Source organism: Sclerotinia sclerotiorum, genomic scaffold, assembly GCF_000146945.2.
Source record: "Sclerotinia sclerotiorum 1980 UF-70 scaffold_3 genomic scaffold, whole genome shotgun sequence".
Lineage (NCBI taxonomy): Eukaryota > Fungi > Ascomycota > Leotiomycetes > Helotiales > Sclerotiniaceae > Sclerotinia > Sclerotinia sclerotiorum.
This window is the reverse complement of record NW_001820833.1, coordinates 1,887,802-1,901,887: the sequence shown is the minus strand read 5'-3', so window position 1 is coordinate 1,901,887 and position 14,086 is coordinate 1,887,802. Positions and strand designations below refer to the sequence as shown.

Below are 14,086 nucleotides of genomic sequence, written 5' to 3'. Positions count from 1 at the left end.
AAATTACCATATCCGTACTATCCTTCAAAAAAAGCAGTGAGGATTTTTTCAATAATTACTTGTTGATTACTCAGCTTGTGAGTATATATGAATGATATTTATTCACAGTAGGTATTGGATATTTATACTTAGATATAATATCATTAATATTGTTCGAGTTTTTTTTATCTATAATTAATTTTTCATTGACGTTGATGTATTCTTGTGTAGATAGGATTGCAAATGAGTGAGGGGATGATCTAGATTGGTTTTATGGATGCATATTAGTATTAGGTATTAGAGTAGGATGGAATCTAGCGGGTGGAATTTGGCCTGTTTTATTTACTGTAGTTTTCAGTAGCATCTATAGCTAGGAGTAATAACTTCCCATGGCGACACACTTCATTCAGGAAGGATTTGAATTTTGGTGAAGTAGCTGAAACTCTTTCCTTTCAACAATCTTGCGTAATAGATCTCTCCACTAAGCATCGCGTCAGCATTCAATCGCGAAGCTCAATATTGCAGAGAAAGCCACACATGCTGGAATGGCGGTCGTGGCGCCGGCAGGAATGTCTGCCTTTTCTATAGCTTTGCTGAAATCTTCCTGCACGCTACCGGCTAGATAGGCACGATCCCAAGTTTCAATCTTGGTAGCATACTTGACCGTGACATTTTTGCCCCGGTTAACGAGGTCCTTGATCACTTGGCTGAATATACCTTTTTTGGGCGGACATCTTGCTTGAGAGACAGAGATATGTAAAAAAGAAATGATTACCTGGAGTGTTTGCCTTTTTAAACGATCTTGTGATATTTGGGAGCTTTTTTGACTGATACCATTTTCTGAGCTAAGAGCACCTTCATATATACATACAAGTTCGAAAGAATCCATAACGGCAAAATATATTGGTGCTTTGAAGCGACAGAGGAGTTACTGCAATAATTGGTGATAACAGGTCGTTTGTGACAAAGACGGCGTGATCTACAGGAAGGTGAAGTGAAGGGTACATTATAGCCAATACATTACTGAAAAGGAGGGGCTTGTAATATGTTCTACAACCTGCAGAGTGTTCGATCATATTGCCCCATAGTGCGGAGTCGGGATTTCGTGTGCTGATTGACTGCGCTAGTTCTTCCTGGTTGGAGTGGATTGCAAGATAGTAGCTCAGCGCAACTGCAGGACCGCAGCGTGTGCAGTGAGCCCTCCATTCGACAGAGACTATGCACCACAACTTGTGGCTGCATTACCAGAGAACACAGAAATCGCATTTACTGATTGATCCAACCTCTAGCCTCTCAACATGCTGGACTAAGCGAAACACTTCAAAGAGCAAGGAAATGCTGTAATAAGATCACATCTCCATTCAACGCATTACTTCACACTCTGTCTAACAAATGAACAACATACAAAAGTAATTTACCATACTCTAAACTTACACCTTCTGCTACTTCATGCGTGAGAGTCAGAAGGCATGTTCGCGATAGTCGTCCTTTTATGGGGCAAACACTGCGACGTCACACGGCTGGAGTTTCTGGGAGGTGTGAGAGGGCAGACGTCATAGAATGATATTGTTTTCGAAACAGAACTCCAAGATTTCGACGAAGTCGTGGGTCCCGAAGCCTTCAGAAATCAGTACCCATGGCTTCTTGTTGGCTCACTCGTGAGTTTCGGGATGAAATATACAGAGGTTGAAGGGGTAAGAGGTCGTTCGGTAGTCCGCTTACGAATCTGTAACTTGGAAATGGATCATTTTTAGCGTAGATTTCATATCCACTTTCAAAATCACTACTCGATAACCAGCTCACAAAATATGATTCTACTCAGACATTCAATTCGTGAACAAATAAAAAAATTATAGAATTTTTTTCTTATATAAAATCAAGTTTATAAAGATGTCACACTCAAGAATACTGGGTAAAGTATCTTGTATTAGAAAATACTAAGCTAAGGAGAAAAAGAAGAAGGAAAACAAGAGTAGAGATTGATTGATTGATTGTGTTTATCGTCATAGGCCGTAGGCCCACGCGCCTTGGCGCGTGATAACCTTAGCCATCTATTCCAGTTTTGGACAAATGACGCTCAGAGAAGCCTCTGAGTGGTTTACTAGCTAGCTAGGGGGAGTATTTATATACAATTTAAAGGGGGCTAGGGCAGGGTTTATATGATTGCCTTCGCAGGGGGGGTTTGGGCCGGTAGGCCTTTTGGGGTTGTAATTGTGGTCATCCTCGTCCACTAGATCACTACCTCTTGATCTCTCTCCCTGTCTCCTCGTACTTGTTTTGGTTGTTCGTATGCATACTTGTTTTTTTTTTTTTTTTTTTTTTTTTTTAATGAAAGAAAAGGGAGAGATGAAAGAGAGGAAAGAAGAGGAAGGAAAAGCACCCTTAGAGACCTATTAACTCCGTTTGAATCCACTGAAAAAAAGAAAGTTCTTTTTTTTTTTTTTTTAACTTGCACCTGTATGCCACAGGCAGATTTTTGTGTAGAATTTGGTGTATTCTAGCCACTCGGCTAGTTTGGCTATACTGGTGGGATTGCTTAGAAGCTAGGGGATAATTTCGAAGAAGGGGCTCTTTGTGAGTGTTTTGAAGACTTTTTCTTTTTTGCAAAAGAAAAAGTGTAATAGAGTTTTCTTTTTATTATATAAATAATAAGTATAGATTATAGTATGGTTGAAGTGTTTATAGTATATTGCAAAATTGTTATACTGTGATCTGATAGCGAGAATATGGTGGAGTATAGTTCTCTTTAAAGAGAGGGTATCTGTGTGAACGAAGTGAATGACTTCAATTCAATTACTACTGTAATAAAGAACTAAGCGAACGCGAAAGAGACTAGCTCTTTTAGTAAGTCTATATAAGACTTACTACTTTCAATATGTAGCTAGCTCTTTAGACAGAATACAATTAGACATACAGGACCTACGCAATCCGTGGGTGCTACGTCTTCCGTATCCTTCTCGTACCAACAGATCCTTTTTTGCTGTTTTAATAGCTTGAAAGTATTTGTTTCTAGCAATTCGATATTCTTCCTTAAGATTAGGGTTCTCTCGATTTGATTCGATTGATTGCTTTGCTTTTCCTAGCTCTTTTCGAAGATCTTTCAACTCGGGTGACCACCATGGTTTAGCTCTTTTGATTGAAACAACTTTGGGTATACACCTTTCTGTTGCTTTTTGGATAATCCTTGTAAGTTCGCTTGCTGCTTGATCTAGAATTGAATGGGAATTGTCTCTTTCTTTCAAGAAGTTTAGTGAGTCCTCTTCCGTAGAAGTTATTGAGTCTAAAATAGAAAAAATAGGGGAATACAGGGATTCCAATTTTAGTATTGATTCAAAATTTTCCCAGTTGGCTAGCTTTGTATTGAATCTAGTTGTTGATTCTGAATTGAGGGCGTTTAAGTCTTCTTTTCCTTTCAGTTCGAATAGTATTCCTGCATGGTCGGATCCTGTATCTGAAAGGGTTTGCCAGTTGTGAATTTGGGGAGAGATTCCTTCTGACGCTAGTGTTAGATCAAGGACACTTGGATTAAGGAGATTAGTTCGATAGAAAGTGCTGATTCCGGGCTCGTTTAGAAGAATGAGATTCTGATCTTCAAACCATTCTGCTAATTGATCAGCGTTTCCGCTTTTCTTTGAAAAAGGGTCCCACTATGGGTGGTGGGCATTGAAGTCGCCAAGGAGGATAGTTTCTTGTGTGATAGATATATCATATAAACATCTTTCAATTGTGAAACCTTTCTCTTTAGCTTGATCAGCCTTGTTGTATATATTGATAATTTGAAAGGTTTTATCTCCATTTTGACAATTAAAGATTTGTATATCAGGATCTATTGGGGAAACGGGAGCTAGGTTGATTGTAGCTTGAAGAGTTTTTGAAGTGTATAGTAATGTACGAGGTCGAAAGTTAGAATCGAATCTTGGTAGTGTTTGTATGAAATTAGAGTGTATAATAGATCTTGAATTTGAGTAATCGATTCCATTTTTGATAATCCAAGGTTCTTGAATCATAATAAGATCGATATTGAGTTCTATTGCAAGCTGTAGAACGTTCTCTGTAGCTTGTGAGCTCTTATTAAGATTTATTTGAAGAATTCGAATATTAGTGTAACTCATAAGTTGGTGTTATTTGCTTTTTGTTGGATTGCTTGATAGATTTCGCAGGTTCTTGAATTTGCTGTATGCTTTCCTTGGCAGTTCGAGCATTTAGCAGCGAGATGTTGGCAGAACTTTCCTCTGATATTGCAGACTACACATAGATGTACTGATGTGATATGTTTGCCTCCACATAGTCCACAAGAGGGATCCCTTCTGCAATGTGTATCCTGATGTCCGAATCCTTGGCATTTTTGGCATTGTGTAGTTGGTTTGGATTCGTAGAACTTTTCTACTCTTGTACTAGTGCCAGCGATATATAGTCGTTTCCGAATGGCTAGCTCTGCTTCTGATTTTGTTGCAAAAGCAATCACTATTGCTCCTTCCCGTTGATGAGCTCTTTTTGATGATGGTGTAAGCCAAAAAGGGGTTCCTATGGGCTTGAATTCTGGATTGAAGGTTTTGATTTCTGTTGGTACGAGAAGGATACGGAAGACGTAGCACCCACGGATTGCGTAGGTCCTGTATGTCTAATTGTATTCTGTCTAAAGAGCTAGCTACATATTGAAAGTAGTAAGTCTTATATAGACTTACTAAAAGAGCTAGTCTCTTTCGCGTTCGCTTAGTTCTTTATTACAGTAGTAATTGAATTGAAGTCATTCACTTCGTTCACACAGTATCCTTCTACAATGTGAAGGGTAGCAAAGGTTTTTTCTCGAGGGATATCAGTGGAATTATTTGCCAAGGACTAGAAGAAACTGGGCAGCCAATCTTCCTTGGGGCTGTGCGTTCGCGTAGTAGAGAGAATCCCCGGCTAAAGTATCAAAAGGTAAGTCGTTATTTATTATTGCTAGTAATTATCATAATCTTAAACGTATACAATTATAAAACAATTGGTCAACTCTAGAGTCAAAACATAAAGATTTCTCTATCTCCTTCGGTGTCTTTGATATTTCTATAACAAAGAAATTTGTTGAAATGGATTGATTGATTGATTAAATTAACGTCTACACTGAGTTTATGACTATCTAAGACGGCTAGGAGCTTTGTAGGCTTCTAACAATAATAAATGGAGGGTGGCTGGCCTTATTCGACCGTAGCTAATACAGGTTGGGGAGATTGAAAGCCCCAATCTTCTAATGTTTGAATGGGGGAAGTGAAAACTAATACTAGGGAACCAAGCCCGCCTTACAGATACTCTCGTATTCAAATAAGAGGAATAACAAATGAAATGTAATGAAATTTGATATTGGGGTGATTGCCCAAATTGACCAAATTGACCAAATTGACCAAATTGACCATAATTGATCAATTCAATCACAATCTTCCGGTCCACCCCCTTCTTCTCCGCCTTCTTCCTCTTCTTCTTCATGCATTCTATTGAGATGCCATGATCTGGTGGCTATTCTCGTCGCCTCGATAAATTCGAGGGTTTTGATGATTCCTGCTTTGGTATGAAGCAGATATTTCATGGTAGGTCGGATTGTGGGGTTATCCTTATTGAGGGTTTTCCTTACCGTTTTGTATATAGGACAATTGAGTAGAAGATGATCAGGAGATTCCTTTCCCCCACATCTACAACTGTCATTAGAGGAGATTCCGAATCGTTTCAAATAAGATTTGAAGTATCCGTGTCCAATTTTGAGTAGGAACAGAGCACAGATTGTGCTTCTTTTGATGTTTCCTGGAACTCTGATTTTTGAGCTGATCTTCCAGGGGTAGTTTCTTGAATATGTTGACGATGGTTGATGAAAGTTGTTAGTGTTAAGGATGGCTATCCAGTTCTCTGATTTCATTCTTTTTATATCCATTCCAATAAAGGCATAACTGGTTTCGTGAGATGAGGATGGTATTTTGGTCGCCTCTTTTGCAAGAGAATCAGCTAGCTCATTTCCTTGTACAGATGTATGTCCAGGGACCCAATTGAGAGAGATCTCGGCTCCTTTATTTTGAATAGCTTCCGCAACTTTTATAGCTTTGATTTGGCATGATTGACCAGGTAAATCGGAGGGGGTTTTCAACCGGAATAATCCTGCTTGATTATCTGAGTATATCTTGAACTTGTTTCCTGGTTGGGCTATTGAATTTGTGTATTCGATCGCTTTAGTAACTCCTAGGAGCTCGTCATTATAGACAAGCTGATTCACACCTATATTGATAGTCTCTTGATGTGAAATTCGGCCATTTGGTAAGATAACCGCTATCCCGATCCCAATCCTTATTCCCTCTAAAGTGGATGAGGCATCGGTGTATATTGCAATGGTATTTTTGCACCTATATTTGAAAGCCAGATTGTGGATCATCGCAGCTTCTTCTTTTCCTAATTTGCTGATATTGACTTTATATGGAACTTCTTTCTTCCAAGGAGGAAAGTAGAAGTGATGGATTCCTTCTAAAGTGAGAGGATCGAAGTCTTTCTGAATTGAATTTTTGATCTTTTCGAGTTGAGTAGGTTTTAATTGCTTTCTTTGAGGGGTTGCAACTACATCTTGATTCTCCTTTTCTGTAGCCAGCTTTGTAGCTATTAACTCGACAGGATGAGAAGGGGAGATTTTCAATAATCTGAAGGCGTATTGTTTGATTCCAGCATTTAGCCTTACTCATGGAGGGCACAATGCGGCTTCTATTTCCATTGGTTTTATTGGTGAGGTTTTGAATACTCCTAGGATTTTTCGAAGGGCGAGGTTTTGCAAGGATTGAAGGATATACTTGAATTGGTTTTGCCCTTTCCACCATAAAATTGAGCCGTAGTCAGCTATACTGGTGACGCATGCCATATAGAGCTGTCTCATTGCCTTGGGACTAAGGCCTTTTTCAGAATTAGCAAGTCTAGCCATTCGGTAGAATGAGGTTTTAGCCTGGGTAAGAAGCCCTTCTCTATAGCCAGTCGAAATACTTCTTTTACCCATTGGTAGCAACTTTCTCAACTATTGTTGCTCTTCTGATCCTGCTATCGAGTATGATGCAAGTTGATATCAAAAACTAGCAATTACTACATTGTGTGATGGTGGCAGCTAGACATAGATGTGGGAAAGAAGGAAATTTTGAGACACAATCACTGGAACTAATGTAAATTTGGACGACCTCTGATCATATTTCAACTAATTGGAATAGACATAAGGATGAAATTGAATCTCGCAAGCCCTATCCTCATCCTTCTCCTTACCGCCACAAAACTCCTCGTTCTTATAACACTATCCTTACCACTTGTCTTTGGTTTTCTTCTACGCTTCCCTCTATCCCCATCGGAATCCTCGACTTTCTTTCCTCTCAATTTCGCCTGCCTTTTCTCTTCTTCCTTTTCCGCCTCTTTCCATGATTTTCTCCTGTGTTTTGCTGATCGTCAAATTTTTGCTGGTCGTCGGTTCCTTTCTGTTCTTGATTCACGGACTCTTGTATCCATTTTCCGGCATTATTCACTACACCTTGAGGATCTCCTCTATAAGAAACAAGGTACTCCAGTACCGCAGAATGGGTTATTTTTCCTTCTGGAATGAGCTGTCCAAATTCACTAGCAAGCTTGGAGATATCTTCCCTGTTGTAATGGGCCTCGGGAATCCACATAGCAATAATGAACATTGTTGCTGCCTGATCTTGAGTAATCCAAGTGAAATTGATCTTCCTATTGATTCGGCCTTCCCGGAGCAGCTCATGGGAGAATTCATCAAGCTCTTTCAGGTAGTTGGTCGTGATGATGCTGATATGTCCTTCGGGAGATGCGACACCATCAAGCAAGTTCAAGAAGGTAGATAGCGGGAATCCTTCTTCCTGCGAACCGTACTCTCGAAAAGTGCTGGGTCTGATGTCTTCATAAATGACCACAGAGCGCTTAGGAACCCCACGCAAAACTACCTTCAAATCCTCCGGGTCATATCTCTTCAAGTCGACGCTGCATACATTCAGATTGTAAGAAGTAGCCAAAGCTATCGCCAAACTACTTTTCCCCGTACCACATATCCCGTGGAAGAGATATGCCCGCTTGTGTTTGAGTCCTAGTTTTGCGAGGTATTCTTCCTCCTTTTCTGTATCTGAATAAAAGAGGTTGAATTCCCTATTGATTTCATCTTTTTGCATTTCATCCATCAATACATGCTCTAGGGAACGCGCTCGGACTTTTTCTATTTCTCTCCAGCATGTTGCCGCTTTGAAACGACGGTTGAAGGGGTCTTCTGGCTCAAAAATATGCACAAACTTCGTTTCGGGGTTGATTTTGGCGAGACCAGTATTGTATAGAAATCTTCGTGTTCCCAGTTTTGGAAAGATTCCATATCATTTTATAACCAAATTCTTCGCCTTGCCTGATTGACCATAAGACCCGGCGGTCTGCGAACCGCTTGTCGATTCAGCATGAAGTACCTGAAAAATCCAAAATTTGTATCGAAAGGTGTGGCTTCCATAGCCAAGGTGATAATTCAAGGTCGGATCCGTAGCGGTTCCAATCTTTCTAGATATTTTCTCATCCAGTATAGAAGTTGTGATATTGTAGGAGTTCAACGGAATTCTCTTGGTGATCCATATGGAAACGAGGCCGAATAGCTTATCTCCTTCATCAATACGACTTGTGCTATATAGTGGGTAGATGTAGAAAGCAGTAAAGCATGCAAGAAATATTATGATTTGATGTTTCGTTGCTGTCCAGTTCAAGGTATGTTTATGTATAAAGAGAGCTATATCAAGATATATATAAAACTCATGATATGATCTTAGTAAAAGGGCGGATATTGGACTTTGTAAAAGCCCAAAAGATTGATCCGACGTAGAGTTAGCCATGGTTGAGTTTGAGCTGGAAATACTTCTTGGAGTAAAAGTTCGATAGGTGCGAATATGAAGGTTTAAAGGTGTATAATGGTAAATAGTATCCTTGATACCCCTATGAAACGCTACGCTTCAAAATACAGCGGGGCCCTAGAGAGTTTTATGCTATAGGTTAATGATAACATCCTTCACAAGAACGCCAAGCATCAATATATTACAATTATTCAGTCCTGTTTCAAGTGAATTTACATATCTCTCGATCCTACCGAAAATTGCCGAATCAAGGCTTCAAGAGTGCTGACGAGCAAACACTAAGACTCACTCAGCATATGAATCTCCACTAGTCATATAGCATCCGCCTGCCGCTTGCCGAGTAGGCCATTGCGGATCATCACAGCCATATCCTGGAGGGTGATTCTTGTGGAACTCTCGCCTTTAGCGAACCATGTATCCATTCTAGGAGAATATACTTTAGTTTCCAACTACATCATCAATTATTACAGAATATTGTCAATACATACTATCCTAACATGACTTGATAATATTCACGATGATAAGAAATGATTAAATACACCATTTCCTTTGGCGATTTGGGATATTCACTAATCTGATGTTGATTCTTGCCACTTTCTCGCTTAATTCTACACAATGATAGTTCCCAAAAATAGTGAGATCCAAGATCTCCAGTTCAAGTACTGCTCAAATAGAACTAGTATTACAGTAAAGAAGATTAAATAATCTAATGAAGAAAATTTTAGAGCCTTTGATCATGCAGCGACCATTTTTATCCGACGTTGTTGCTTGGGACGTACTCTGCTTTGATGCTTGCGGAATGGCTTACCGATTTCTATTTAATATTTATCGCTATTCGCGTTATATTATTTTTTCGGTGAATATCTCGGGATCTGCAGACCTGTATAATCTTCAAGTTTTGCTTCTTTAGTTGGCATACCAAGTATCAGTTATGTGCCAAGTTTATATAATGGATAGAAGTGAAATTGTCACAGCTGGGCCCTGTAGTGCAACCATCCAAAGTCTCCTGATTGCATTTTTTAGAGTGTGATCTCGTTGTGCTAAGAGCATGTCGACTTAGCTCCGGCTGGAATGAGTTCCTTATGGCTTTGTAGTGCGTAGGAACGGTAAGCCCCATCGCGCATCCATAATATTGGTAATCCTCATTTATTGAATCTATTAAGCAAAAGACTAGGTGTAGCTACGGGCTTCTAACATTCCCTACGTTTATTTTCTCACATCTTCATCGTGTTATTGACTTGAAAGTCCCGGTCCTGTTTTTTCTAGGCTATATCCGTGGAGGATTCCTGCCTCCCTCGCACAATAGCGTTGCTCCTTCCGTTCTCTTTTCCCTTAATCAGATATCGCTGCCCTTCCAATCCGCTCAAAGACAGGGCAGTATTTCATATCTTTTACCTGTTGCATTCAAAATATCTTTGATATTTCATCAATCCATCTGATAACCTAGCGCAACATCACCATGCTAGTCAGACTCAAGTTGTCATCGAATGGCGCGGAATGCTATACCCGTGCAATCAAGCTGATTGGAAATGTCCAAGCACAGCATATTGATCCATTTGGGTCTACGATCAGCTTGACATTACCCGATTTCAAGAAACTCGATACAGTGGAGGACTTGATGATAATAATCCTCTTTCTCAGAACGCGAAATCACACCGAGCCAGACTGTGTAGCAAGAATCTTGGAATACACTATCTCCAACAAGCTTCGAGACAGATCTATCGTTGGTCGTATTGTTAAGGTCTACAATGAGAACAGGGAATTGCAAGAACTTAAGCTACTCGACTTCCTTCAAATATGGTCAAGCTTCCTCACCAATGAAGTGTCAAATTTATCACGAAGGCCATCATTTTCACCATCACTCTCACCATCACTCTCACCATTACTACCACCATCACGTCCACCATCACTTGAGCCATCACTTCCTCCTCCATCGCAACTAGGATTGGGTAAAAAGGCTACCCATTACGCCAAGGTTAACCTCCCTGTTCCACAGACATATACCAATGACGATAACAAAGCACTCTTGCATCGCTATCAAGTCTTCTACGGGAGTGACTTGAAACTGATTCCTCCTCACTACTATAAAGGTGCGGGATTATGGTTTGGTCTCGATATTTGGCTTGGTGTCGGCTACAGCTACAGCCGTTTGATAGTAGTAGTACCACCAGAGATCCAAATCCTCATCAACATCCAGCCGCTAAAGGGTTATTTTGGCACCGATATTACTCTCAACAGATGCGCCTTCCTTACAGTTTGCAACATGGAGTTAGAAAAGCACAAAAATACAATTAAAGGACAATTATTGGTCAACAAGATACAAGAGACAATTTCAAGCTTCGCCGACGATGTAAAAGAGTTGGAGGAACAAGTCACTTCGACAGACCTTAATTTAATTAATATTGTATCTTTCTTCAACAAGAATGTGGTCTACTCTGAATCTTTCAATTGCAATGTTAGAGCTGCTGCTGGGAAGTTGAGGGGCGTTTGGGCAGGGCTAGGTGGTTCGGTATTTTTGGATATTAAAGGAGATAGGTTTTCGTACGGATTCTGGCTCCGCATATGTGATTTTGGTATTGGCTGGAATCTTGAATATCGGGGCTCCAATATGGGACGAGTTCTTGAAATGCACTAAGAGTTGTGGGTGAAAGGTATGAAGGTTAAAGGATCTTGTTCATCTGGAATCATTCAACATTGATCCAGAATTTATGATCGAGGCTCAACCCTGGAAGTTTTGGCTTATGTTCAATTAGGATATAATACAAGTTATTTGTTGTTAGTTATTAATTATTTCCATAATATTGTTACAAGGTTTTTTGATCATGTAAGCAATTGGGGAAGAGGCAATATCAGTACTTGGTAAACTTAATGCTAATACAAGAGCTTTAAGGCCCTCTACCTGTGCGAAATTAGAGAAATTCTACAGAGGTCTTCACACATACTTTTGGATTATTCTAGGGCAAAAGACGGAGTAACTGAATAAAGACCAAAAAAACGATAACAAAGCAGCAGCCTCTCCATGTTTCAAATTCAAAACTACTCACCACTTTCTCAGAAAAAATGTTCTAGCGTTATACTGTGGCATGGTAGTATTTCAAAGAGCATACAGTAAGCTAGTAAATCGATTGGGAAGAAAACAAAAAGAAGCTAGAAATTCGAACTCAAATTTTTACACACTCTAGCCTTTGTATCACAAATATTCGGGATTCAAAGATATTTTACACACTGATATGAATCAATATGCGCTAACTATACTACCCTGGAAAAAGAATCTTAGGTTTATTTGATCAAGACTCGCTAGTGATGGAAGTAGTATACGGTGTAATCCCTAGGCCCCCAACTATATTGAAACGTAATGCATTTTTCGACACATATAGAGTGTATGGTATCGAATTATATACCACTGACGATCTTAAGTATGCTATAGAATATTGTATATTTCTAAAAATATAAGGAAATACTGGAATTTAATGGATTCCTTCCGAAATGGCAAGGTACTGCGGAAAGGAATTAAATAAATTCCAACAAATTCCAGTGTTTCAGCATGTGGGAAGTCGTATGAAATAAGGAAAACATGCACTACAGTATATATTACCACATTTTATACATACTGGTCGATATCAGCCATTATAATACTATTTCACACTACTCTTATCCTTGAGACTTGCATATACATACACTTTTACAGCCATCCAATCGGAGTCTCACCACACCACATCTAAAGCTGGAGAAACTTCTCCTGCATCAGTAAGCAGTGCTATGTGACATGATACCCATCAATCATATCATTCTGCCCATCCAATCTCAGCAGCTAGACTTTGTCTTTCCTTGATCATTGCTTAGCTTCGTATCAGCTCTACAGCATTAACATTAAGGAAGCTGTGACCAAGATTGCTTCAAAGAATGGTCGGCGATTAGCCAAATGCAATCCTGCTCGAGATGGCATCGGCAAGATGGTCAAAAGCGTAGAGATACCGTTCAAGAGGCTCTCCTCGCATTAATATATTCGTTCACTTTCCTCTTGATTGGACTTTCATTTACTATTACATTAACATCTAGGTCTAATAATGTATGAGATCAAAGTCATTTAGATCTTTATATGATGCTACGTTATAGTGGCTTCGCGGTACTGATCCGAGAAAGATCCCACAAAAAGTTTTCCATCTTAGTTCCAGAACTTCTGCAATATAGTAAAGTAGAGCATATTTTTAATAAAGCCCTCGTATTAATCTTTCTTGGCATACCGAAAGAAATGTCATGGCAGGGTACCCTCACCTCACTACACACGCTTTAGTATATATCAAGCCAGATACTTCAATACACTATTCACTACAATGGCGAGTTGTAATTCTTTGATCAGTAATGAAGATCCTATGATAACTAAGTTGCCAGTGAGAATAAGTCTAGCTCCTACACCTACATCGTCCCCAATTTATCCTCGGAGCTTTCCTTCGTTGTCAAAACTCCCACTTATAATTCGACAGCGAGTTCGTTGATTTGAAACGGACTTTCCACGAATGATGGTAACTACTCCACCATCACTCTACCAATTGGAAGATTGCCAAGATCTTAATGGAAACATATCAATCTGCAAATTACTAAGCTCCGGGAAATCAAATCAAAGGACTAGCTCGAACGGGCCCTCCTATTTTACATGATAGGGAAAGCTCAAGGTACCTATCAGCTGTTGTTTCTCGATAACAACGGGGCGAAGCAATGCATGCATCAATTGTGATTGTGATACGATATTTCTTAGCACACTATAGGCTCCAAGTTGAAACATGGTATATGATGGGGCAGAATTATATTACTGCAGAGTATATTATCGACCTTCAACTTACACGAATTTGGGATCGTGATAATACAATGAGAAAGGCTGTCCAACTCTTGTTTAACAAAGAAAGGTGAAGAATCTTGCGATTGATTATGCACATCTCTATTATTAGATCATTGACACCTTCGGGGAATTCATCGACTATGTATATTCGCAACGCTGTTCATAATTGGGCGAAGCTGCAGGAGGATGGGTCGATACTAGGGATGCCACAATATTCAATGATAGGTCAAGTCTACTCAGCTCCCTCAATAAAGTTCTGTACACTCGACATGAAGGGAAAGAAAAGGGATCCTTACATCTCAAGTACTACAAGTTCAGACCTATTGGAGTATTTAATCAGTATTTTTCAATTTTACAGCTAAGGGGGGAGGCTTGTAAAAAAAAAGTGCGG

General features: G+C 39.6%; 4 protein-coding genes across 4 annotated transcripts; 2 read left to right on the top strand and 2 right to left on the bottom strand.

Annotated features, from left to right (window-relative positions):
• Positions 1-472: 472 nt before the first annotated feature.
• Positions 473-868, bottom strand: SS1G_02836 (predicted protein; the record flags this gene model as incomplete). The annotated part of the gene is made up of 1 exon (XM_001596565.1): positions 473-868. One exon carries the CDS (start codon positions 866-868, stop codon positions 473-475), a length of 396 nt encoding a protein of 131 aa, XP_001596615.1.
• A 4,515-nt stretch (positions 869-5,383) lies between these two features.
• Positions 5,384-8,153, bottom strand: SS1G_02835 (hypothetical protein; the record flags this gene model as incomplete). The annotated part of the gene is made up of 5 exons (XM_001596564.1): positions 5,384-6,573; positions 6,671-6,795; positions 6,832-6,872; positions 7,237-7,396; positions 7,462-8,153. 5 exons carry the CDS (start codon positions 8,151-8,153, stop codon positions 5,384-5,386), a joined length of 2,208 nt encoding a protein of 735 aa, XP_001596614.1.
• A 2,164-nt stretch (positions 8,154-10,317) lies between these two features.
• Positions 10,318-11,493, top strand: SS1G_02834 (predicted protein; the record flags this gene model as incomplete). The annotated part of the gene is made up of 1 exon (XM_001596563.1): positions 10,318-11,493. The coding sequence occupies one exon, from the start codon at positions 10,318-10,320 to the stop codon at positions 11,491-11,493; it is 1,176 nt and encodes a 391-aa protein (XP_001596613.1).
• Positions 11,494-12,344: 851 nt separating this feature from the next.
• On the top strand, positions 12,345-12,859 carry SS1G_02833 (predicted protein; the record flags this gene model as incomplete). Its single annotated transcript, XM_001596562.1, has 3 exons — positions 12,345-12,414; positions 12,547-12,605; positions 12,713-12,859. 3 exons carry the CDS (start codon positions 12,345-12,347, stop codon positions 12,857-12,859), a joined length of 276 nt encoding a protein of 91 aa, XP_001596612.1.
• Between the last annotated feature and the right edge of the window lie 1,227 nt (positions 12,860-14,086).